Below are 26,077 nucleotides of genomic sequence, written 5' to 3'. Positions count from 1 at the left end.
ATGATCACAGTGAAAACAATTATATGGAATGTCAAAGCTCCACATTTATTCAAATATGTGATGAGCTTCGTCTTGTGTGCCTAATTAATACAGGTTGCCTTAATAATTACGCGGGAAGGCGGAGTTAGTGACGTATCCCCGCCCACGCCCGGCCCAGCTCGCCTGTTTCCTAGACGCGACTTAATAGCGGGACTGTGGGCGTGGTTATGTAGCCCCTCCCCCCCTCTCGCGCTGGACGTAGCGTCACATTCGCGCCCGGTTTGGTGAGAGAAGTCGAGGTGAAAGATGGCTAAAGTGACCGGTGGAGCCATGGTCATCGCCGGGCAGCTTCTCTCGAAACCCCTGACGCTGAGCCAGCAGCGAAACAACCGGCTCCGGCCCCTGGAACTTCAGCGCCGCGTGATGGCCACCAGCGTCGCCGGGCAGGGCACCAGAACCCCGGCTTCGCCTCCGCAGGACCATATCGGCGCCCCGTCTTTGTCCGACCGCCACGTGGCTTCGACTCGCACGTTCATATACCGGGACGTCAAGGCGTTTCTCAACGAAGTGGGTGGGGATCCCCGGGAAGCTCGGTACTGGCTGACGCAGTTCCAGAGAGCGAACCTCACGCAAGCCCCAGCTTTCGCTGTCCTCGAGGTGAGTCTTCGAGTGGGTCGCCCGCGGGCCACCACGTGGGTGGCAGGAGCGACGCGACAGCTTCAAACCCCACTTAATATCACCGCGTCCCCGAGTGTCTCCGGGGGGGGGGCTGTGCCTGTCACTACTGACTAAATATATGTAGGAAAGGCCACAGGACCGGGACAGACATCCCTCTCGGTGTTTTCTTCATCCCCACAGACCGAATTCGCAGCAGCGAGTCGGTTTTTGAAGCCCCGTCCTTTTATCAGTCGTGTGTGAATGGGTGCAAAACTGCACAACGCCGCAGTTCTTTTCTCTTCCTCTCCTGTTCGTCAGCCAGAGTTGCTCTACTCTTCTACTCATCATCTGTTACACTGTAATAACAAGGGGAAACATTTTCATGTAACTTTGCAAAACATTTGCATATTATTAATGTGTTTAAAGCAAACTAACGATTTGGTCAAATTTGAATGATTACAAAAAGTATGTAAAAATTTCAGGAAAAAAAAAATGTCAGCCTTAGGGGGCGTGTCCGATGGAGACGCAGAGACCACGCCCCTCTCCAAAGTCTCAGCTACAACTATGAAGTGAAAGCTGAATGCTCTGTCAGGCAGGTTTAATACTAAATTCGTTTCGGGACCAGATTTTCTTTGCTGTGGCAAGTTAGCAACGTCTATTGCAGACAAGCATAACCGAGCTACATTCAGGGAAGAACATATGCAGACAAACGTGCTGCGGGGTCTAATGTGATAATGTGAGAGCCTGGAGAACCAGGGATGCTAATGATATCTATAGCTTTTAAATCAATGCATTGTTAGGGGCAGGTCAACAAGCTGGGTGAACTTATTTTTTAAAACTTTTCCCAGTACGTTTCCAGAAATAACTGAGTGATTATCAGGTGAGCAGAAACTTTCCAGATTGCTTGTGCCCTCTAAACAACCATATTGATTGTTGTACTTTTCCAATGTTATTACACTGGCTTTTTTTGTACAGTGAACTGGGGCTTACTCTGTTTACCATGCAGGTGGACGAGTCCGTTTTTGAGAGCCGCGAGATGTTGCACAGCCTCGCGTTTGGCCTGTCTTTTCTTCAGCGGATGGACATGAAGCCTGTGGTGGTGATGGGTCTGACCGGCACAGCGGTGGGAGAAGGTTTCTCCAGCACCACCTCTTGCTGCCCGAGGACAGTGGCGGTGAGGAACTGCCAGGCTCTGACTGAGGTGCTGCAGAACAGTTCCGCCAGTGTCATGCCCTTCTTCAGTGCTGAGGCCCTGCTGCACTGTCAGGAGTCTCCAATGGGTAGCAGGTCAGAAAGTCTTTTTGTTACTCCAGGCTGAACTGATATGGACCTTGGTGTAACTCCATCCCCTGCAAGATATGAATTTCTGTGCAAGAACATCTAATAAATGCTGGGTTAGGCCAAAGATGCTGGAATGCATGCATAGAAATCAGGCCTAAAGTCCTTATGTGCAGTCCACCATCAAAATACCAAAACACCATTTCATGTCAAAATAAAAAGTTCAAAGTTTAAAATGGGAGGAGCCTTTTAGGGTTGACCAACACACACTACTTCCTCATTCTGAGTGATTTAAAATGTAGTGCAAGGCCCCACCTCCACCCTTCCTTATGGTGGCATCACCACAAACATAATGTCTAGACCTTTTAGTGCCACTACTGTTACCAAACCAAACAAGCAGAGAGATTATCGGCAAGCATACAAAAAAAAAGACACACAATGCCATAGTCGGGTAGTTGCCGTGTTGCTTCACCAGCTGCCTTGTTCTTTGCTTCTGTCGGGCAGTGGCACCTCCTCCATCACTGTGCACACCGATCTGCTGCAATGGAGCCTGAACTGCGGCACCATCCCTCTGGTTTGCCCGGTCGGGCGGGATTCAGCCAGTCATTCGGTGGTGCTTGACTCGATGGACGTCACTGCGGCCATTTCGCGTGCCCTGCAACCCCTTAAAGTCATGTTCCTGAACAGCTGTGGTGGCATCCGCAACCAGAACCGCGAAGTAGGTGTCAGTTACTGCGAGACTGACCATCTGCATGTCACATTTAAGTGCGTTAGTGTATTTATGTCTGGCTGTACGTGTCAGTGCACACGGTCATGTGTGTATGTGAGTGAGGTCGTGTATAAGTCAGCACTGATCAAACACTGCACCCTGAACTTGTTGTCTTGAGTTCATAATCATTTCAATTGCAGATATTGCTCCACATAGGATTTTAAACTTTGAAGCTTTTGAGTGTTTTATTTCTATGTAACATAGTGACAAATAAGAAACCAGACTGGTACACATGCCTCTCTTTTCAGGTAATGGGTTCAGTGTCTTTCCCTGTTGACCTTCCCATCCTGTCGGCAGCTTCATGGTTGAACCCACAGGAGCGTCGTCGGGTCAGTGGCATCGCCCAGCTTCTCAACCAACTGCCCACCGAATCCTCGGCCGTTGTCACCTCTGCCAACACACTGCTCACAGAGCTGTTTAGCCATAAGGGTGAGTCTGGGCCCTTCACTGCTGCCTCATTTCTACCGTGCATCACTCTGGAAATAATAATGACTATAAATGATTATTACAAATCATTCAATGTGATTTTATGGATATTTTAGATTCAGTCTCTCACAGTTGAGGTGATTAAAATAAGTGTTAGCCGATTGTCACTTACGCCCATATGGTTCTTACCTATTTATATGTGTAAAATGTGTACATGTGTATATACAATTTTAAATGCTGTCACGACTACGGACTTACGAGGGAAGGAAGCGCAGAGGTTTGACATGCTGGGAAGGGGGTTTTATTATAACAAACAAAGAAATACAAATAAAGACTGGCGCGGTGGCCGAAAACGATTTAAACTTAAATAAAGAACATAAACAAACCCGTAGGCGTGTGGCGATTGCCAGAACTCAAAACACATAACACCAAACAAGGTCAAGTTCGTGCATAGAGTTCACGAAAATGCCAGCGACCCCGAACGGGCGGAAACTTCCGGCATTTATGGGGCGTCAGGATTGGGTTCCGGTGTGGAGCCCAGCTGCAGGCAATCCTGACAGAGCCCCCCCTCCAAGGGCTACGTCCTCGGAGCCCCAACAGTACCATCAGTGGAGGCGGCGGGGCGGATGGCGGCAACCACAGGGCTCCTGCCCTGCTGTATCCTCCCCTTGGAGGACCCGGTCCCTCGGGCTGGCTCCCCGGCGTGGTCAGGCGTGGCGGCCCCGGTCCCTCGGGCTGGCTCCCCGGCGTGGTCAGGCCTGGCGGCCCCGGTCCCTCGGGCTGGCTCCCCGGCGTGGTCAGGCCTGGCGGCCCCGGTCCCTCGGGCTGGCTCCCCGGCGTGGTCAGGCCTGGCGGCCCCGGTCCCTCGGGCTGGCTCCCCGGCGTGGTCAGGCCTGGCGGCCCCGGTCCCTCGGCCTGGCTCCCCGGCGTGGTCAGGCGTGGCGGCCCCGGTCCCTCGGCCTGGCTCCCCGGCGTGGTCCCGCTTGGCGGCCCCGGACCCTCGGCCTGGCTCCCCGGCGTGGTCCCGCTTGGCGGCCCCGGACCCTCGGCCTGGCTCCCCGGCGTGGTCCCGCTTGGCGGCCCCGGACCCTCGGCCTGGCTCCCCGGCGTGGTCCCGCATGGCGGCCCCGGACCCTCGGCCTGGCTCCCCGGCGTGGTCCCGCATGGCGGCCCCGGACCCTCGGCCTGGCTCCCCGGCGTGGTCCCGCATGGCGGCCCCGGACCCTCGGCCTGGCTCCTCGGCGTGGTCCCGCCTGGCGGCCCCGGACTCCCGTACCTGCACACAATAATCAGGGCCGATCCATCTGGGTACATGTGGGCCCTGTCTCCACATGTCCCCTCTGACACGTCTTGTGTCACCCCCTGCACCGCGCAGGGAGATTGTCCCAGAGCCTCCGGCGACTGTTCCAGGCACCCCAGGCTGGTGCCTTCTGGGACTATGCAGCCCCTCTCGCTGCACGGCCCTGGTGCCAAGGGGGGGGCATTGCCAGACCATCCGGCTAGCCCCTTCTGCGTCCGTTGGGACAAGCAGGCCCTCTTCCTGCCTGTCCCAGCTGGGTCCTCATGCCTACCCGGGGGCTCTATGGCGCTCCACCCCTCTGGAGGCAGACGCAGGCCCATGCCTGGCCCGCCCTCCTCACTGGCTACCGGAGGACCCAGCTCCATCGCTTCCCCACCTCCCCTCCCCTCAGGAGGAGTCCCCAACCCGAACTGCACCCCCCCAAAAAATTCTTTGGGGGAGCACCCCCCCCGGCTGGACTTAGGGGTACCTTGGGGCTTGTCCACCTCGCCTTGGACCAGCACATTCGGGTCAGGAACCTCCTCCCTGGGGTTCGGCTCCGCGGCTGGGTCGCCATCTGGTGGACACAAAGAGGGGAAGTGGGGGCGACATACGGACACATATGTCACACAGACACACACAGACAGAGACAGACAGAAGAGAGGGTCGTCTGGCTCCCTCTCTGGGCTCTCCAGGACCTCCTCAGGGGGCACAGCCAGGATCTCGGGAGGTGCGACCTTCTCGTCGCCCGCCAGTGCTTGGTCTTCTTGCCCCGGATCCTGACTGGCGCTGGACGTGGTGGAGGGGCAGAGTTCGATCCCTGGCTCAGGCTCTGGCCGATCAAACTCCGCCCTCAGTCTCTGCTGGAAGTCCCGAAAACTGCTGTCTGTCTCTCCCTGTTGCCAGAGGGCTGCGCTCCAGCCCCATGCTGACCCAAGCAGACACGAGAGGATGGTGGTGGTCTTATCAGTGTCTGCTGCCCCACTGAAGGGTCCCGGGACAATTGGGCTGTCCCACATGGGGCTGGGCACGTTGCTGGAGATGGTGGTAGGTGTGTGGTGTGGAGGGGGGTGGACGTCTTCTCCAGCAGGTGTGGACGCTGGTGCTGCGCTGCCTTTTCGCTGGGGAACGTCCGGGCAGAGGGAAGGCGGGTCGGCGACTGGAGCAGGAATGGAGGATTCCCTGCGAGGCAGTCCCGGCAGCGCAGTTGCTGGCTGGCGACATCCCGTCGCCCTCTTCCACCAGCTTTCCTCACACTGCTGGGAGGGACGTGGGTCTCCACGGACCTCGTGACGATCCTGGTCGTCGTCCGTGTCAACCTCGTACCCCCGGAAGTCACATGGGTCATCACGGACGCCGCGATGATCTCGGACGCGCACGCTGGGCGGAGCCATCCCGGCACCGACCGCCCACCGAAAATCCACGTCATCATCGCTTTCGTCATCCGTGTCCTCCCACCGGTGACTCCGAGGGTCGTCCACCCTGCGGACATCCTGGACCCATGGCGCGATAAGCTCCCATGGGCAGTACTCTGGCCATTCGGGCTGGAGGCTGCCCACCTCCTCGCTGGAGGAACGCCGTCGTTGTTGTTGCCGCTTCTCACCCCCCTGGAAGTGACGTGGGTCCCCACGGACCTTGCGACGATCGCAGACTGGCGCGATGGGCGGAGCCCAACTCTCGTCTCCCGTGCTCTCGTCGTCATCCGTGTCGTCCCAGTCCACGGGGAGCCTTGCCAGCAGAGCGCAGAGTTCTTGGCTCGACATGCCGAAGATCGTGGGGGTCGCATCTTCTGCGCTCGCTGCCCACGTCACTTCCTCGCTCCGCCTCCTCACCCGCCGACGTTGTCGCTTCCGGGTTTCGCGGAGTTTCCCGGGGGTGACGTCATCACGCGGCGCCGCGTACCACGGCTTCTCGGGGAGAAAACGCTCCACCAGAACGGGCGGCGCGTCTCTCCCCTGCCGTCCGCGTTCGCCGCGCCGCGCTGCGTCCTTCGCGGCGTTTCTTCTCCTCCGCTTTCCACCTCTGCGCTTTTGGGTGGGTCGCTGGCATTCTGTCACGACTACGGACTTACGAGGGAAGGAAGCGCAGAGGTTTGACATGCTGGGAAGGGGGTTTTATTATAACAAACAAAGAAATACAAATAAAGACTGGCGCGGTGGCCGAAAACGATTTAAACTTAAATAAAGAACATAAACAAACCCGTAGGCGTGTGGCGATTGCCAGAACTCAAAACACATAACACCAAACAAGGTCAAGTTCGTGCATAGAGTTCACGAAAATGCCAGCGACCCCGAACGGGCGGAAACTTCCGGCATTTATGGGGCGTCAGGATTGGGTTCCGGTGTGGAGCCCAGCTGCAGGCAATCCTGACAAATGCTCACTACATATTTCATACTTTTACATTTTTGTGTACTAATTTGATGTGTCTTATGCATGTGTGACACTCAGATCTTCTAACCTGCATGTAATTCAACCCAGGAGCACATGTGAGCAGGCCTAAAGTAAAAATGACCAGAGGCAGCAAGTTCAGATATAGCCATCAGGTCTCCAATAAGGATCTTTGCAGGAATTTCAGATCTTGATTATTTAAATAGTTTAAGGATGTAAGGTATTTAACACTCAAAATATTAATTCTGAATATTTTATGATTCATCTACCTATAGACATATATTACTGGCCTATGCTATGCTATCTGGAAAGATTTTTTAGAAAGCATTTAAAATTATATTTTACCTACATAGAATTTTAAACTTATTAGCTGAATTGAGGTTATGTATAAAAAGATCACAAATAACTTTTGGAAAATGCCATTTGACAAAATATTGGTTTGAGGAATTAGTTTGGTGCTAGCAGTGCCAATGCATAATGGATTTTGCTGCTCATTAAATGCTGCTCATTAAATGCACCTGAGTTGTTAGCATGCATCGGATTAAAATAATAATTTTTTTATAGCTCTCATTTGATTGTTTTGAATCTGAAGCTTCAGGTTTCCATTACCCGCTGAACTGGCCAGTCCTATTTTCTGGTGTCCTATGTAAACTCAGCCACAAGGTGGCTCTGGAGGCATGCGGTGTAAAGTCTGGGCAAGGTTCTTCAGATGGACCACTTCCGGGTTCCTTTCCACGCTCCCTTCAAATGTGAGCCATACCTGAGGACTGTGTGGAAATCTGAATGGGAAACCCTTGTTTTAGTCATGACAGTTCCTCATACTCTCTCTCCTAGATGATGAATAAGTGGGGTAAAGGTGAACATGTACATAATAAAATAGCATCTTTATTCCAGTGTGGTGTTTTACATTTTATTTCCTTATTTTTTTACTTTGTTTTCAGGCTCTGGGACCATGTTTAAAAATGGAGACCCTATTCACAAGTGGGTATCATTACACAGTGGTGCATGAAAGTTTGTGAATCCTTTTCTTAGGCTACTATTTGACCTACAATACATTTACATAAGTGTAGATTGACATAGCATTCAGATATTAAATTCGTATTAGTGTAATGAACGTAATCATGACATTTGATCCAATAGTAAAGCTGTGCAAAGTACAGAAGCCGGGTTGTTCAAAGATAGATAGATGCCTTTTTAAGCAGACATTTACATTCACAGCATTTATCAGACGCCCTTATCCAGAGCGACTTACAATCAGTAGTTACAGGGACAGTCCCCCTGGAGCAACTTAGGGTTAAGTGTCTTGCTCAGGGACACAATGGTAGTAAGTGGGATTTGAACCTGGGTCTTCTGGTTCACAGGCGAGTGTGTGTTTCCCACTAGGCTACTTACCACCCTTACTTCCTTACTACCAGACCAGCAGATGCACATTTAAACTAGGGTTTCAAATAACAATAAATAAAAAGACACATAGTATTTAAATAAAAGATAGAGTATGGGATATTTAAAGTAAGCAGTGGTTTAAGTGCAGGCCAGATGATGAACAATGTAAGTAAAAGATGTGATATTGCACAACAGTTATTGTACTATATTATACTGTATGTGCCTGTGCTGTAGTGCTTGCCAGATAGCAGTGTGAGGGGGCTGAGCATGCATCCCTGCGGGGCACCAGTGCTGAGGTTTATGGGTTTAGAGGAGTGTTTGCCTATGAGAATGGTCAGTAGTCTGCTGTGGAGGAAGTCCAAGGTCCATTCGCATGTGTCCAGTTCCAGGTTGTTGAATTTTACAGCCAGTTTGAACAGGGGGGATGATGTTAAAGGCAGAACAATAGTCAATGAAGAGCATCTGCACATAACTGTTGGGTCACTCGAGGTGTGACGGGGCAGTGTGAAAGGCTAGTGAGATGGCATCTTCAGTTGATCTGTTTCTCTTGTCAGTGAACTGGTGTTGGGCTAGGGAGTGAGGGGTGTTGTATTTAATGTGTGCCAGCATCAGGTACTCAAACCACTTCATCACAATAGGGGTGAGGTCCACTTGACAATAGTCGTTGAGGGACCTTGCAGCTGTTTATTTCAGAACAGAGCTCACCTCATATGCATTGAGCACCAGGACACCCATGGTGTGCTGTTGGTTGGTGTCATTGCCAAATCGTGGTTTAGATCACCAGGGAAAGTGGAGTCTGCTAAGCTGAACATAGTTGTTGTTGCTTTTGTCGATTGTTTTACCTTGTAGGGGCACTTTGTTTCTCTGATGCTTCTCTTCAGCCTGAGTGGAACACGTCATCACACAGGTTTAGCAGGTTTTCAACTCCCCTGTTCCTCCATGGCCTGTCATGGTCTGTCAGACTGTTTTGAGTGGAGTTCTATTTAAACAGATCCCAGTTTGTGTTCTCAAAACAGTTAAGACTTTATATGATCTTTTTCCCTTGGCAATGTTGCAGTATGTTGCACGTCAGCATGATAAACTCCAAATCCGGTGCGCAACACTGTTCTGTATTGGTAACTGATGTGCACCGAGAGCTTAGAGAGCTTGAAATCCAAAAATTTGAGGAAACCCACCATTGTCCCAGAGATTAAGCTGATAGGCTCTGTTTCAGAGGTTTTAATGTTAAACTGTCCTATTTATGTTAAGTTCAGGTGTGAAGTACTGTCTTATTACACAGTCCAGTTCTGAAACATGTCTTCATTTCATAGGTACAGCAGCTTGGATGATGTTGATGTGAATCGCCTGCTGACGCTGATCAACAAGAGTTTTGAAAAGAACCTGAAAGAGGACTACATTGCCTCCTTAACAGGCCGGCTTCACTCTATCTATCTCTCTGAAGGGTAGGAATGTGACCTTTTAAAAGCTTACTATTTGTAATAATTGTCTTTGGGTTCATCAGTCACCTTTCACTATATTTCACTTAAAAATGTTTTATGCAAAATAATAGAAATTGACATTCACTCAACACTCAAGGACCCCGCTGTTACACAAAGTTTAAAATGTTCAGTTTGCCTTTTTTGTGTGTGTGTGTGCTTGAAAATGAAAGATACAGTGCGGCAGCCATCATCACCAGGGAACCGGTGAGCAGTGGCACACCATATTTGGACAAGTTTGTTGTGAGCAGTAGCAAGCAAGGGCAAGGCACGAGCCAAATCTTATGGGAATGCATACGCCAGGATCTGGGGAAGCTCTTCTGGCGATCTGGGAAAAAAAATCATATAAACCCATGGTGAGCTGTGTGTGTGTGTGATGTGCCCCTTTATTTGGTTGTAGTAACAAAACATGTTGCTACCGGAGCCCTTGGTTTAAGGTTGATGTGTGCTCCTTTTGTCCTCCTTTACTCAGGTACTTCAAACACAGTGATGGAAGCTTTGTTAATGAGCAATGGATCGTCTTCTGGTTTGGACTGTCTGACATAAGGGAGTCGTATGAACTTGTAGAACATGCCAAGCGCATCCCCGAGTCTTTCTGCACACTCCTGGAGTCATCATCAGGCTCCTGAATGGAAAGATCATGTTGCACCAATCATGTTACTTCCCCTGGTCCTCTACAAATTGAGAAAGTAAAAGAAAATGTCTAATATAACAACTCAATATTGCAATATGTTAAAGTTTTACAAGAACTGTTCCATACAAAAAAATGTCCTCTCATTCCCTAAATATTGGTGGATCAGCCATTTTGAAGTGCTCTCCACTATAAACTCCATTCACTTTATGGCACACTATGTACACAGATGCAGACCAAAAAGTAGAGCACAGAAGCTGTACCCTACATCGATTTAGGTAGACCATCATGCTTTCTGTTTAATGCTGAACAAAATTAAGACAGACTGAACTAGCTGGACCAGCTTCTGAATAATTCTTCTACGATATCCTGTTTGGCTTCTGCAACCAGAGCAACTGTACTTTATAAATGCTAACAGAGGGCATAAATTTGCCATATTTCCTTATTTGAGTACAGTATGTTCAAAGTGTATTGTAAATAAAAAATGACTATGCATACAGATTGTATTTGTACGATGCACCACACTTTACACATGGCCAGTTATCCAGTTTGTGACAACATGCCAGTGTCAGAAATGTTTTAACAGCTTTCTGCCATCAGTCCCAAGTCTACTATGTAGTAATGCCCATATAGGAAATAAGGCAACATTTTCAATGGCGTATATAGCTCAACCAAGTAGAATTGCAAATCTAACATTGTTGAAGCAAAGAGTATCCTGCAATTTTTTTAATTACTATCCAGCCTCTGTTGCTGAGCAGAAGCATAAAAACAATTTTGTTCATCCCACTTTAACTGTTCCACATCTTGTCACGTTACAACAACAATTTCTATTTCATTTTAACAATTTTCTATTTCCAGTTTGCCGCAAGCCATGTAGGAATTGACAAGGCAATTTTAATGTTAGATCTTGTCTTAGCCACCTGTAGTGAGCTCTAAATGAACCATGTGACCAGAGATTTTCATTGTAATGTAATTTGAGACTTTATCTGATACCTGAAACAGATACCTTACCAGCACAATCCATGGTGCGTATGCCAGCATGTCGCATTTTGATGCAGGTGGACAACATCTGATCACATCTCATTTAAACAGAAAAACAAATGCATGTTGTGGTGTTCTGTTGACTGATGGTGGATGTCAGTATGTCCACAGTCCACAGAAAGTTAACATACGCAAGAATGTTCCTCTAATGCAAGACAGGCTGTTTTTTATACCCCCAAGCTTTTGTGACAAAAATATGCATTTTGTGAGACATTCTAGGCTTCGTATTTGAGTGTGAGCTCAAGTGACAGCATCTTTTTTAGCACACCACAACATGAGTTTACTCACTCGCCATAACCACTGCCGGAGCCCATCTCGAGGCAATGAGTGCAGAGCGGGGATGTGTGATCATATTTCACTTTCTTTACACCAAAATGCAATTCATGCTGCCATTAGCATTAGAATATGAAAGGAATATAAAAAAAACAATTCTTAAAAGAAACAAACAAAAAAATCTGTTTAGAAAATTATTTCTGCTTTCTGATTAATGTATCAAATTACATTTACATGAAAATCTGTTTAATATTTTGCGGTCTGAGTTTATCATGGGAACCAAAATTGTATTTGCAATTGTGTTGACATATGTTAAGCCTGCTCTCTTCCACTTGGTCACTTTTGAATACTGGTGGTGTTTTCAATCTAGTGGTAGCATGAGACTGAGTCTACAACCCACACAAGTGTCTCAGGTAGTGCAGCTCATCCAGGACTTACATTTTTTACATTTACAGAATTTATCAGATGCCCTTATCCAGAGCAACTTACAATCAAGAGTTACAGGGACAGTTACCCACTAAGCTGCTACCACCCCACCCATGATGGCACATCAATGCGAGCTGCGACACAAAGATGTCTGCTGTGTCTGTCAGTGTAGTGTCCAGAGCATGGAGACGCAATCAGGAGACAGGCCAGTACATCAGGAGAGTTGGAGGAGGCCGTAGGAGGGCAACAACCCAGCAGCAGGACCACTACCTGGTGTAGATGCGTTAGGTTTGTACAAAGACGCATGAGGAATATATGGTGTATGCGTGAGGTTTGTATGTAGACATGTGATTTTTGTATTTAGACGTTTGAGGAATATATTTTGTATGCATGAGGTTTGTATTTAGATGCGTGAGGAATATATGGTGTATGTGTGAGGTTTGCATGAAGACGCAGAGAATATATGGTGTATGCGTTAGGTTTGTACATAGATCCGTGAGGAAGATATGGTGTATGCATGAGGTTTGTATGTAGATGCGTGGAGAATATATGGTGTATGTGCAAGGTTTGTATGTAGATGCGTGGAGAATATATGGTGTATGTGCAAGGTTTGTATGTAGATGCATGAGGTTTGTATTTAGATGCGTGAGGAATACACGGTGTATGCGTGAGGTTTGAATGTAGACGCATGGAGAATATATGGTGTATGCGTTTGATTGCTAATATGAACATTTACTCACCAGAGATTAGTCTCGTACACACATACACAACACCGCTCATGCCAGTCCCACTTCCAACTGCTCTTAAAAACACAGGGGATATGGGAGTTCATATACGTGAAGTTTTATCACAAAATTTCTCACTATTCAGACACTAATGGTTTTAATTTTGTGGCACAGCCCTGACCTACCTCCAGTTCTTCCCGTCTCAATAGACAAAATCCTTGTTCAATCAGTCAAAATCTGCCTCGAATTCCAGCAAAACTGCCATCTCATTCTCAGCCATCCAAAAAGAAAAAAGAAGGGAGAAACCTGCACCAAAACTGTGCACCATCACTGGTGACTTCTGATGGGCTCAGCTTGGGCACATGAACTTCACCTCACCCATATCACCTGCGTCTCCATCACATTCAGGAAAACACATTCGTCACTTTTCTCTTTCCTTTTTTTCGATTTGTATGAAAGGTCTTCTTTCTGAGAATATGAATAAATGTGTGTGTGCGTGTTCATTCTTTCACTGTTTATTCAACATGTGATCTATAAATCAACTAAACTAAATCTCCAACACACGATAACCAGGGTTACAGAGGTCAAACAGGCACGTGGAGGCCACACACACTACTGAGCCTTATTTTGACTTGTTTTAAGGACATTACATCAAAGTTGGATCAGCCTGTAGTGTTTTTCTTTAATTTATCAACCCAGACGTCCATGGGTTGATAAATTTGATATCAGTAATTTTTATGTGGTTTGTTGTCACTATTCAACTATGCAAAGAACAAAGTATTTAATAAGAATATTTCATTCATTCAGACCTAGGATGTCTTTTTTTGTGTGTTCCCTTTATTTTTTTGTGCAGTGTATTAAGCCCCATACAAGCACTGGCCTGGTTAAAATTAATGATCATAATAATAATCGGGCTGTTTTCTAGTCTAGCTATTTTAAAGTCAAGGTTTCAAAAAATAATGTAACAAGTGTTCTCAATAAAGAGGACCTTGCTGATCTGAACTGGTACCACTGCCACCAGTTTTTTATTTTTTAATAGCGAAATGAAATACACAGAGGAAACAAAGTGTCACTTTTTATTTTTAAATTCCCACAGGTCATAGTCCTCCTGAGGGCCAGGGATATACATTTACATTTACAGTATTTATCAGACGCCCTTATCCAGAGCGACTTACAATCAGTAGTTACAGGGACAGTCCCTCCCTGGAGCAACTTAGGGTTAAGTGTCTTGCTCAGGGACACAATGGTAGTAAGTGGGATTCGAACCTGGGTCTTCTGGTTCATAGGCGAGTGTGTTACCCACTGGGCTACTACCACTGGGATATAAAACGCATCCATAAAATTGCAAATTCAGATCCCAGTCATCACGGTGCAAACACAGCCATCGTATGATCACTGCAATTCGGTTCACATCAAAAAGGTTAATATAACACACAACAACTTGTGCACATCAACCCACACATTACCCGTCGACCTTCTAACCCCGCCCTCTACCTGCTAACCACGCCCTCTACCTGCTAACCCCGCCCTCTACGCTCGCAACCATAACCCGTCGCTAAAATTCACGAGTCACACACACACACACACACACAATAATCACGAGTACTGTTCACAATTAAAATTGGTTATACTTGGAGAGAAGCGCGCCCAGGAAAGGGGGAAAGTCGACTGCTAATAATGCGCCGCCGGTCCCCACTGCCAGCTATAACAAAGTCGGTCCCTGACTCTCTACCACATTTACCCCCACTAACTAACTAACTAACTAACTAACTAACTAACTAACTAACTAACTAACTAACTAACTAACTCTTCATCCGGGACCGGCGACGGACGCACCACGGGAATGCTTTTCCATATCTGACCCCCCCAGCGCGTCAACCCCGCACCCTCTTTATCAATTTCACTCTCATTCCGTCACAGCAGCACCCCGTTACGATCAGGGAGCAGCCCCCCTTCCCCCGAGCCGCCCACTTCACTATAATAATAAAAAAAACGTCAGGTGCGGCCCCGTTGTAGAACCTGCACGGGCACCTGTGACGTAGGCAGCTCACGTTGATCTGCATTATTGACTGCAAAGATTTCACAGGGTGATCGCGTTACTTCTTTCGGTGAAATGATGCACCCCAGCAAGTCGTATGTCGCCTTATAATAATCTGCCACCAACGGCGCCCTTTACATCACAGAGCAACGTGCGAACAATATAATAATAATAATAATAAAAACAACAAAATACTTCATGTCATTTTCATGTAACAAGCACATCAACCTGTGCATGAACCTTCAAGAGCGCAGACAAACTAACCCGTCCGGTTTCCATAAGAACGCCACCTGTCGCGTATAAAAGCGGGCGGGCCGCCTGCTCCGCGGTATTTACCGGCATGAAGCGACACGCATGCTGCCCAGCAGGAAGAAGCATCAGGCAAGTCACCTCCTTCACTCCCCTTTTCAATTTTTTGGAAGTATTATTAGATGGTTCATAATTCTAATTTTTACTTGTACTGTGGTATTTATTGAATCCGTCTGCTCGATTGCTGCGATTTTTTTTTAATTCGTGCGACAAGTGGGTTTCCCTCAGCCATAGAGCACGCATTTAACTCTTCTAGTTATTTTATTACTCGTTAGATATTTCAGATTAAGCACATGCTGTACACTGCGATACCACAATCAGTGTAGTTCAGTATAATCTGTATAATAAAAATCTGTTCAGTATAATCAGTATAATAAATATATTTTTATAGTAGTTGTGCCACCCCAACGTCTTATTATTATTAATATTATTATTGAAACAATGCAATCCGCCCCGAAAGGGGTTAGTTTCGCGTTAGTCCTGTGTAATGTTCCCTGATCGTTTTGACCTGTGTCGAATGTATAAAGCTGCCCTGTTCGTTTCTGTTCGCGTTGGGTCTGTGTTGTGTGTGTGTAACCTGTTGGGTAAATCAGACACAATTACCTGGTCTAGGTGAAACAGACACTGTTTTATCGGTGACGTCATGTTTCCGAGATCTAAAGACATGTTTCTGTAAATATAATTTTAAAAATGACTACATTATCAATCTGAGTGTGGATTGAATTCAGTTTTTCTTTCCTAGATGGAAAATGGATAAAATGAAGCTGTTCACGATTCTGTCTTTTTTACTCTGTTTGACCATCCTAATATACTTGATCAAAAGCAACCAATCAGCTGTCTACGACATCAGGTGAAACACAGATTCTTCTGATCGCTTTCACATTTTATGTACGTATTGAATACAAATTATATATAAAAAGTCGATATGTGGTGTGAACAACAATCACTTCTGCGAAGGAGAGCGCCTTCTCTTCTCCACTGGAACATGTCACTCATTCTGTTCTTCTGTTTCAAATCAAGGTCCAAAGAGCATTATGACAACATTCCTTTTATAAAGAATGCAAGGTAAGTAACATTTCATTAAAAAAACAAACTGCTTTGATGGATATGATTGATTGATTGATTGTTCCTCTGTGTCCCTTAATTTTTGATCTCCTCCTGCAGTCCTTCTCTGCTTGGTTCTCTGTCAGTCAGTCAGGCCCACCCCACCCTCCTTCTCCTTCTTGACTATGCACACACACCCCCACCCCCCGCACCCCAAGTAGGGGATTTAAGGTTTATATTTTCCAGCGTAGGTTATATCATGAGAGTATAATGTTAATGTGTTTGGTATTTTTTGTAATCTTGACTCTTCTCTTACAAACATCTTATTATTAGAGTGTTGAACAAAAAAAGATTTTGGAATATAGAGGTTATATCAACGAGAACTGTTGGGAGGATGTGGTCATTGGGACCATGAGGGGACTTTAGGTTCAAAAGTTGCAACACAGGTGAAGAGATTGGCTATAGATTCCAATTCCCATCAACCTATGCTCAGTGTAAGGGGACGATCTTTTTGTCTCAGCATCACTGTGAGTGGAGCTCCACATTCTGTAAATAGGCAAAACAGAAAAATATATTCAATACACAGCCACAAACATTTTACAATGTATGGTTATATCATGTAGAATGTATTTTGTTAATATAGGTGTCATTTTTATGGTCTCTGCATAACTCTTACAATTGAATTGCTCATATTAGTATATGCCATTTATAAACAAGATCTCGTGGTTGGAGAAACGTTTTCACAGTATTTAAGGAAAGACCTCACAGGAGAACAGGAGAAGATGAATTGGACACCTTTACATTAAGTGAGTTGATTTTTGTACATTTATTGTATTGAGACCATGACTGCAGTGTTACAGTATCAATACACACCCAAGAAAGGCACTGAGAAATGGTAGGGCTGCATGGCAAAATGACTATTTTTATTTATGGCCAGATGGCATAAGGGGTGAGGTACTCTTCATGAATTCTGCACAATTATGATACAAGTAAACAATGCAATGGTCCGTTGGTTAGTTGGAAGGACACATGGCTACAATCTTTACCACAAAGTTTGGAGGCATTGGTTTGAGGGACATTGAACCCCCCTGGAAATCACCATGTCTTAGTCCAGGGGTTGGCACTGTGGCTCCCTGTGGCTTTGGAAAATAAATAATAATTTAAGTGTGTGTTATTCTTATTTGTAGCTTGAAATCTGAAGGTTATTGTGATCTTGGATCATTAAATTGCAATGTGTTTTAATGTTTTTATGTCGCTCAAAATATGTATCACAAATGCCCTACATGCCTATACGCTCGCCACCCACACCAGGAACTGTCAATAAGTTTGTTTAATTATAGCAGCGTTTCAAAATCTGACGCTTCTTGTGGTGACTAAGCAGTTGATTGCAATATTTAGTGTTTAATGATTTGTGTATGTTGACTTTAAGTTGCTAAGTAAGTTGTGTAGAGTAAGCAAAACAAGTTAGGGTAACCAGATCTCCTATTTTCCCCCGAGATTTCCCATCTGGGGAGCTGCAATAAAGGAAGTCAATTGAATTGATTATCCAAGTTTATTTACCATGACCATGGGGGGAACTCGCAAGAAGAACTCCCACCCGTTAATAAGTTCACAAGCATATTTATACCACTGCGGGTGACGCAGGGTAGGACAGCGGCGCCCATCAAGGTCACAGAACCAGATCTTAAACACACTCCTCATTAATTGGCTTTGGAGGTGAGAATCTCTCTTACACAAAAATGTAAAAGGACCTTGAGCATTTTTTCAATGTACATAATCAATGTTATGCATTGATATGTGCTCATTCTAAGCAAGAAAGAATTTATGTTATGCATCTGACCACCATGCCTGTCCACATATCGCTGTAGAGGATGTTTGTCACCGTGGTGCATCCAGCCATTACATGCCAAAGCAATCTTGCAACCATCTTTTTAAAATAGTCACCAAAGAAAGTATTTTCCCACCAACAGTGGTTAGAGCCTGCTGCACATCAACAATTCTCCTTTTGTCATAACATATTCCAACCATTCAATGCTCACATTATATATGATCATGTGTATATATAATTCTCTCTCTCTCTCTCTCTCTCTCTCTCTCTCTCTCTCTCATATACACACACACACACACACACACCAGTGACAAACTCCAGGGGGGCACAAGTGGCCTGGTGATCGGAAGCAGACATCTGACCCCACATATATATATGTAGAGCATCGCCGTCTCAGAATGCTCTGCCCTGTACGTGCCCTGCGGGTGTACATGAACAGGATTGGACTGTTTTGTAGTGACTTGGACACTCACCTATGAACCAGACTACCACAAATTCACAGGTTCAAATCCCACTTACTGCCACGATGTCCCTGAGCAAGACACTTAACCCTGAATGTCTCCAGGGGGACTGTCCCTGTAACTACCTATTGTAATTTGCTTTGGATAAAGGCATCTGATAAATGTCAGAAATGTAAATTAAGGGAATAGATCATGTCCTTCGAATTGAGTTATTGCCAGAAATAACCATATACTTACTTGCAATTGCAGAGTTTTGGTCCGACATTTATTTACACTCATCATGGGCATCAATTTCAAGATAATTTCAGTGATTTCAGTGATTTCTTTAAACTGTAGTTTTTCTGTCAAATATTATATATATCCAAAATGATTTAAAAAGGAATTTGGTGTGTAATTTGAATTTTCTGCTAAAATACTAATTATACATACAGGCTTAAATATATACATATACAGTAGTGTTTGGTTGAATGGGCTTTATAAGTTGCACCTTGATCAGGCATTTTTTGTAGCCTTCTGAAAGCTTCTGCTGTAATTCTAGCTGGATATTTATTGCAATTGGTAGAGCATAGTCCTTAGTGTCAAAAAACAACGTGAGTAGTACGTTGGACAATGAAGATGACTGTTTTGACCTCTCCGCTCATCCTCCTGGGAAACTGTGAGTTGGAGGAGTGCAGTGAGGACAAGTGGGAGTTTTAGGAGACCACTGTACTGGACTGTTAGGTGTCCTGGGCTGATCTCCCAATCGTGCCGGAATCTCCATAGCCAGGTCTGGCAAGGGAAGCGTTGCCGGCAGTTTCTGCCCGCCTCGGCGCCTCGGCCTTCCTGTCTGCCCATCCCTGCACCTCGTCTTCCTGTCTGCCCGTCTCTGCGCCTCGGCCTTGATGTACTGGATGAATGTACTGGGACACTGGCCTTCTGGCTGGAGGTCCGAGAAGAAAGTGGAGAAAGGGCCACAGATTTCCCGGGCACACCTGGTCTTGTGACTCTCTCAGCTGGTGGAGGAGGAACCCGATGTTGTCAGGGCTGGTTTCACGGGGGTCCTGTGTCTGCCTGCACCTGCCCTGCCACCGCCTGGGGTGGTTCTTGGGCTGCTCCCCTGTTTTGTTTTCGTTAGTAAATCTCAATATGTCAACTGTGCTTTCTGCTTTATTCCAGTCATCAAATTTGAAGGTGTCGATCAGAAAACTCACTTGACCGTGGACAGTTACAGATGTGGGCCTTGGTTCCTGTGTATCTTAACCAATTTCCCTTCAGCTGTGGCTGACTGAGGTCTTCTTTTCAACACCATCCCTGTAACTTGTACTGACCAGTTGTTTAAAAATGGCTCCAAGAAACCATCCTGCCCTGTGTAAAACTACGATTCTTGCATTTTCACTGAGCTCTGTGGAGTTTCCCACCGTTTAGAGTGTTGTTCAATCCAATCGATGTTACACTGACACAAAGAATCACAAATAACATTACAGAGTCTTCAGCATTACTTATGCAGATATTTTGCATAAATTGGCTTTTATTATTATAGACATATGTTGTACAAAAGACCAGTTAACAGAAACCACTGAAAAGACAAAATGACATTAAATTGGTAAACTTGTGACCGCAACTAAAACACTTGTACTTTGTTGGCTCTGACAGCATTCTGCAAAAGATCAGATTTATGGGCTCTCCGTGCTTGTGCCAGAACAATATCCCAGATCTGAAAAGCAGTGTGTCAAAGGACAAGTTGGAGGCCACAGATGAAAGGCGAACAAAGGAATACAAGACTAGTCAGATGAGGTTGGTCTCCTGCATTCCTACACAATATGACTGCGATGAGTCAATCACTCATAATCACTCATAATTATAATGGGATGTTTACTGGACTAGAATCCACAGAGACAAAATTCTGATTGCTCCATCCAACTCACCCCTGCAATACCCAGCTCACGGATTCTCTGTTGTTCCTCTAAAGATAACCTCAATACCAGGTATGTTACTGATCATAATGAGTTATACTGTAAAGCTTCAATGGAATAAGGACAGATGTAGATTTCACTATTGTTTCACTGCACATTAACATTAAAAAACTAATTAAATGGAAAAAATGCACCACCATTCATATAACAAAAAATACACATAATATGAGCTTTTTGGCATTGATATGCAGTGGTTAGAGAACACACTTATCCGATTAGCAGAAGTCAGCATAGGCTGTCTCACTAATTAGTCCTTCCCAAGGTTTCCACTGGAAGTTTGTTTAAGGGTCTGTTGAATCTCATTGAGACATATAAAATGTTGTTGACCAGAACACCGTGAAACAACCTTTACATCATTGGAATCACATCTGATGTTTAAATCACACATTACTTTGAAAGTAACATAGTGTAGCGTTGGCAGCCAACAGGGCTGGGCTAATTTGCATGTGGCCGCCTCTGGGGGGTAGTGAGTTTCTACCCACCGTTAGGGTGGTAAGTGGAAGGAACTAGAGCAGGCAGGAGGTGTATTATGATCCTAGGTGAATGTCTGCCTGCTGCTGACCTCTTGATGTGCTGGTACCAGGTTCTAAAGGTGCTTGCTAATAAAAGGCTTCTCAGAGCTGCTCAGCTGTGTCATTTTCTCTTCTCTCACCATGACGCAACTCGTTCGCTACATTACTTTAATATAAGTAATGGTTCCAAATCAGAAAAATTATTCATGATGACCAAAGGGCAAAGAAAATATTAGAATAAAAAAATTGGAATTTGAAAAAAAAAAAATCTTTTGTTCTTGATATTTACAGGGTTGGGTGTGAATTCTCAAGGAAGGGGAGTTTACAAGGTCTGGACAGCATTACATGCAACAAGTCTTGGTGGAAGCTCAGAACTATTGATTTTCCTCTTTTCAGCTTCATTATATGTTTCCCTGTCAACTTCCAATTTTCCAATGCTGGGGTTCTTTTCCTTAGTGTGTGAATAATTTTGCCCACTCTGTGTTCAGGTTACTTTACGTGTGTCTTTGGGCGTCCTGTCGGTGGATGGAGACCTGATGAACCAGGTCATCGAGGGACAGGGTGGAAATGTTCTCTCCCTCTCTGTCACCAGTGTGGAAATTCTAAATAAGATTCTTGCAAAAATTACCTACACCAGCAGCATATACCACTTAAAGACAACCGATATGGGTAATCCCTGATGTGACAGATTATAACAAATGAGTTGATTCCTAGATAAAGGTAATCTAGCTAAACAATCATATTGTTCTTGACATTTTCTCAGCCCATTTCATCTATGAAGACTATGAGGCCATGTTCCCCATTGAGATTAAAAGGCCTGCTGTTCCTGTTCTCTATGACCAAGGCAATGGTGAGTTTACTGGTTCACTTCTCAGCTCCAAGCAAATAATTAGAAAAAAATAGTTATTCATAACTTGTTTTCCCATCTTTATTTGGTTACTGAGATTAATTTACATTATTAGCCCTTTTCTTCCCATGTAAAGCACAAGTGCTACATGCTACATTTAAGTGAAAAATGCCTACCATGCAAAAGGCTAGTGCTGTGCACACACAAAAGAAAAATGCAGACACTGGTTGATATTTTATCAATGGCAAATGCAAATGTAGGGTAGAATTGAAGCCAAATGTGTATTCATGAATCAATTTGTGAAGTGATTCAGAAGCACATGATTTTTCATAACTCATCAATAATGACACTTAATTGACTTCTCATCCACTGAGGCAGTCTTGAAGTAATTTTTAGTAGTAAACTATATGAATGGCGTGTCCCCAGAGATCATCCATGATCATTATAAATTCTATCAATTTATAGAAGGTTCAATCTTTACCTTGGTGTTAATGCAGCAATCCAATGAACTCCAATGAAGATGCCTTTAAGGAATTTTATTATACACACAATTCTAATGTGATCACAAACAACATAAAAGAGAAAAGGGGAATAACATTTACTTCACACCAGCTATCTTGATGAACATTAGGGTGGCAACTAAATTATCAGACGACCATAAAGTCACACTCGCCTATGACCCAGAAGACCAGGGTTCAAATCCCACTTACTACCATTGTGTCCTGAGCAAGACAAATAACCCTGAGTGTCTCCAGGGGGGAACTGTCCCTGTAACTACTGATTGTAAGTCGCTCTGGATACGGGTGTCTGATAAATATAAATAAATATAATAATTGCATAATAAAAGAATGAAAATACAGATTAGCCCCACTTACTACTATTGAGTCTCTGAGCAAGACACCAAATCCTGATTTGCTCGATGGGGACTGTCCCTGTAACTACTGGTTGTTAAGGGGTTCTTGATGAAGGCATTTACTAAATGCCATAAATGTAAATGTGTTTTGTGAGTGTGTATCAATCCTCATCTGTTCCTGACTTTGTGTTCCATTAAACACAAAAGCAACATCCCACTGTAAAACAGCATATTTGCAAAACAAATGAGGGCACAAATGGCAGCAGTTCAGTGACATTCTCTTTTTGACTTCATAGATATTAACTCTCAAGTAACCATCACTACTAAAACATTCCTGAGGTACAAGGAGCTAAGGGCCCTCATTAAAAGCATCAGAAGACGCTATCCAGATATGAAAATCATTATCGCTGATGATAACTTTGACACTGAAAAAGTGGAGGGACCCAGCATTGAGCAGTACTTCATGCCTCCAAGTCAAGTATGTATTACAATTTTACAGTTAGAATTCTTCAAAGCTGACATAGTTTATATTATAATGTTTTAACAATTGCATTGTCTAGGGCTGGTTTGCTGGCAGAAACCTTGCAGTCTCACAGGTCACAACCAAGTACTTTCTGTGGGTGGATGATGACTATGAGTTCCTTGATCAGACCAACATTGAGAAATTTGTGGAAATCATGGAGGCAGTTCCTGATCTAGATGTGGTAAGTTTAGAATCACAAATCATATTTGAGGTTGAGGTTCAAGTTTATTGTCATATATACAAAGTACAGTGTACAGAGCACAATGAAATTCTTACTTGAAAACCTCTCCCACGTAGACAGAACATAGAACATGATACATAGAAGACAGAGTGCAGCAGCAATAAATAAATCAATTTAATCCTCCTTCTCAATTGAATTAGTATTTTAAGTGAAACACTAATGTGATATGACGGACAAATGACAATTTGACAATTCTGAAAATGTAAAGTTGTAATAATATCATTCATTTTTGAAACAGAATTTATGTAAGCATGTCCATGTGGAATAAAATTTTTTAATTTTTGTCACAGCCTGGTTGTCTGCCCTCTGATTTTATGCCCAGAAATGATTTGTCAATCTTTCTTTCTTCGTGTACGAACAGCTTGGCGGGTCAGTTGACGGTGGACGATTTTACTTCACTTTGGAATATGAGGAAGGTGATGAGGAGGAAGGAGGTTGTTTGTCAAGGAACCAGGGAGGGAAGTATCACAACATCCCAGGGTTTGATCACTGCTTTTTGACTGATGGCGTGGTCAATTTTTTTCTGGCTCGCACTGACTCGGTTCGCAAGGTGGGCTTTGACCCCCAGCTGAGGAGGGTGGCTCATTCTGGTAAGACATATTGTGTAAACCTACAAATCTTTTTTTGCATAATTATCTTTTGTCATGCTGTTGCTATTTTACTGCTGCCATAATCTTTACTCAGTCCTGCTCACTTGTCTATGTTTGCATGTTCCCAACTTTACCCAGAATTCTTCATGGATGGACTGGGTAAATTAATGGTAGCCTCCTGCAATGGTTTTGCGGTTGGCCACCAGACGCGACAGAAAAATGCGAAGTATGATGGATTCCGCCACCCAGGTCAAACAGACACAGAGTTTAAACTGGCGCACCACTACTTTAAAAACCACCTGAAGTGTGTCAAATACTGACTGGCTCTAGTAGCTGGTGATTTGAATGAGCATCTCAGGTTATTTAATGTCACTGACAATGGACCATGTGAAGACAATGTGAAGTTTTTTTTTTTCGTCTTATTTGATAATAAAGACAAAGATAAAGAAATTTATTACATGATCAAACAACAGGGGAAACATCACCAAACAACAACCTGGCAGAGAACAGACACAAACAGGGCAGCTTTAAACAGGCCAACACAGGTGAAAACAAACACAAAAATCTGGTCCGAACACGGATCCTGAGTAGCCCATTCCGAACCTGATCCTGACAAATCAGAAGGACCTTGTGCTTCTGCGTTGGCCATTTTGGCTTCCCACCTAATATTATCACTGCTGTTTTTAGTCCCGGACAAGCTGATGCTGGCCAGGCACTGTACAACATGATCCATGGCCAGCATTTACAATGGCCGGAATTCAACAATCCCACCTTGAGATGAGCCTACTGACAATTCCACCAACATGTTCACCTCAACAACATGTCTGTAGACGCGAAGTGGAACCAACCAGGCCTGTGCATCAACCTTGCGATTGTGCTGTTTTTTTATGCTGTGCCAACCCATCACAATCTGTAAATGTATTTTTCGGTTAATGATTTTATCTATGTTTCTGCAAACTTTAATTCATATACACTATATAAATAAAGGGGATTTGACATAATTTCCAACAGAAAATTATGAAATTTTGAAAGCGGTCAGTCTATAATAAAAAAGCATTTCACTGCATATCATATTGTGTGTGACTGTGTATGTGACAAAGTGAGAGACAAAACAACTACAAAAAAATCCGGCTTGTGAATCTGACATGTTGTGGACACGTTGTAATTGCATGGCTTCCCTCACACTGCTAATGCAAATACAGGAACAAGTTGGACAGGTCTGATTGCGTCATTGTCTAGGGTGACTTCACAATGGACAATTTGCCCAAATATGAGCTACTCAGTTAATGGACATTTATGTGAGACATTTTCCATGTGATTCAGGGATGGTTTGCTCCCTGGCTTGTTTTTTTTTTAAACAGCCTCCACTATAAAACACAAAACTATGGAGATAGTTTACATTCAAAATGCAAGATTCACAAATATAATTCATGACTTACAAATAAATGCAAACCATTCACAAATGCATTGTTCTTTTTTCATGATGCACGAATATCAGTACATTTATTCACACACCGATAAACCTGCATTTACAAAGCATCGTACATGTTTGGGAATACTTTTCCATATATTTGTGGATTTTTGAAACGCTCAATGCACAAATCCGCTTCTTTCAAAAGGAAGCCAATCAAATGTCTCCAAAGTTTAATTAATGCTCAAGGGTTTGATTAAATGTTGACAACATTGCACTACTTTTGTGCATTCTCGTGTCTCTCGGAAGGAATCTCATCATAAATATAATGAAAATATCCTCCAGTGTTTTGTTGTGGTAGTAACTAGTTTTGAGCTGAATTTAAACAAAAGTTTCCACGCTCGCTCATGACCATTGAAAAGCAAGTTGGCATAATGTGGACAATTCCTGCTGCACTTTCACTTGCTGCTTATGGTCTATTGTGTCCGTACTGACATTTGTGCATCATGTAATATGTCGAGAAATGCATGTTACATTTATTTGTTATAAATTATATTTACATATATCTTGTTACATTTGTTGCTGAAACAAGAAATATATTTGTGAATGGTGTGATAGTTTAGTTTCAAAATTCAGGAATAAATATCTCCATACAAAACAAACCACAACTGCTGTTCAACAACTCTGTTACTCTGCTTTTGTAAAAAGGGTCAGGAATTATTTGTGAGTGACGTGACA

The 26,077-nt window shown here is 44.4% G+C and overlaps 2 protein-coding genes across 2 annotated transcripts; both read left to right on the top strand.

Annotated features, from left to right (window-relative positions):
* The first annotated feature begins 263 nt into the window (after positions 1-263).
* On the top strand, positions 264-10,679 carry LOC114794375 (N-acetylglutamate synthase, mitochondrial-like). The gene is made up of 8 exons (XM_028986881.1): positions 264-636; positions 1,643-1,923; positions 2,419-2,632; positions 2,932-3,112; positions 7,718-7,757; positions 9,470-9,601; positions 9,808-9,990; positions 10,107-10,679. The coding sequence occupies exons 1-8, from the start codon at positions 286-288 to the stop codon at positions 10,261-10,263; spliced, it is 1,539 nt and encodes a 512-aa protein (XP_028842714.1). The 5' UTR covers positions 264-285; the 3' UTR covers positions 10,264-10,679.
* Positions 10,680-15,110: 4,431 nt separating this feature from the next.
* LOC114794776 (beta-1,4 N-acetylgalactosaminyltransferase 2-like) lies at positions 15,111-24,994 on the top strand. Its single transcript, XM_028987550.1, has 12 exons — positions 15,111-15,149; positions 15,820-15,927; positions 16,098-16,142; positions 20,043-20,183; positions 20,274-20,374; positions 21,166-21,203; positions 21,363-21,543; positions 21,638-21,724; positions 22,871-23,052; positions 23,135-23,278; positions 23,700-23,928; positions 24,067-24,994. The coding sequence occupies exons 2-12, from the start codon at positions 15,827-15,829 to the stop codon at positions 24,246-24,248; spliced, it is 1,431 nt and encodes a 476-aa protein (XP_028843383.1). The 5' UTR covers positions 15,111-15,149; positions 15,820-15,826; the 3' UTR covers positions 24,249-24,994.
* Positions 24,995-26,077: the final 1,083 nt, after the last annotated feature.

Source organism: Denticeps clupeoides, chromosome 7 (assembly GCF_900700375.1).
Source record: "Denticeps clupeoides chromosome 7, fDenClu1.1, whole genome shotgun sequence".
Classification (NCBI taxonomy): Eukaryota; Metazoa; Chordata; class Actinopteri; order Clupeiformes; family Denticipitidae; genus Denticeps; species Denticeps clupeoides.
The sequence above is the reverse complement of the archived record's forward strand: the minus strand, read 5'-3'. Positions and strand labels throughout refer to the sequence as shown.

Excerpts from the sequence above, each read along its gene's own strand:
- LOC114794776 (XM_028987550.1), top strand. The coding sequence starts at position 15,827 with ATGGATAAAATGAAGCTGTTCACGATTCTGTCTTTTTTACTCTGTTTG. Across the intron at positions 15,928-16,097 it reads TCAGCTGTCTACGACATCAG|GTCCAAAGAGCATTATGACA; the intron begins GTGAAACACAGA and ends TTTCAAATCAAG. Across the intron at positions 20,375-21,165 it reads AAAGATAACCTCAATACCAG|GGTTGGGTGTGAATTCTCAA; the intron begins GTATGTTACTGA and ends TGATATTTACAG.
- LOC114794375 (XM_028986881.1), top strand. The coding sequence starts at position 286 with ATGGCTAAAGTGACCGGTGGAGCCATGGTCATCGCCGGGCAGCTTCTC. Across the intron at positions 9,602-9,807 it reads TCTATCTATCTCTCTGAAGG|ATACAGTGCGGCAGCCATCA; the intron begins GTAGGAATGTGA and ends TGAAAATGAAAG. Across the intron at positions 9,991-10,106 it reads AAAAATCATATAAACCCATG|GTACTTCAAACACAGTGATG; the intron begins GTGAGCTGTGTG and ends TCCTTTACTCAG.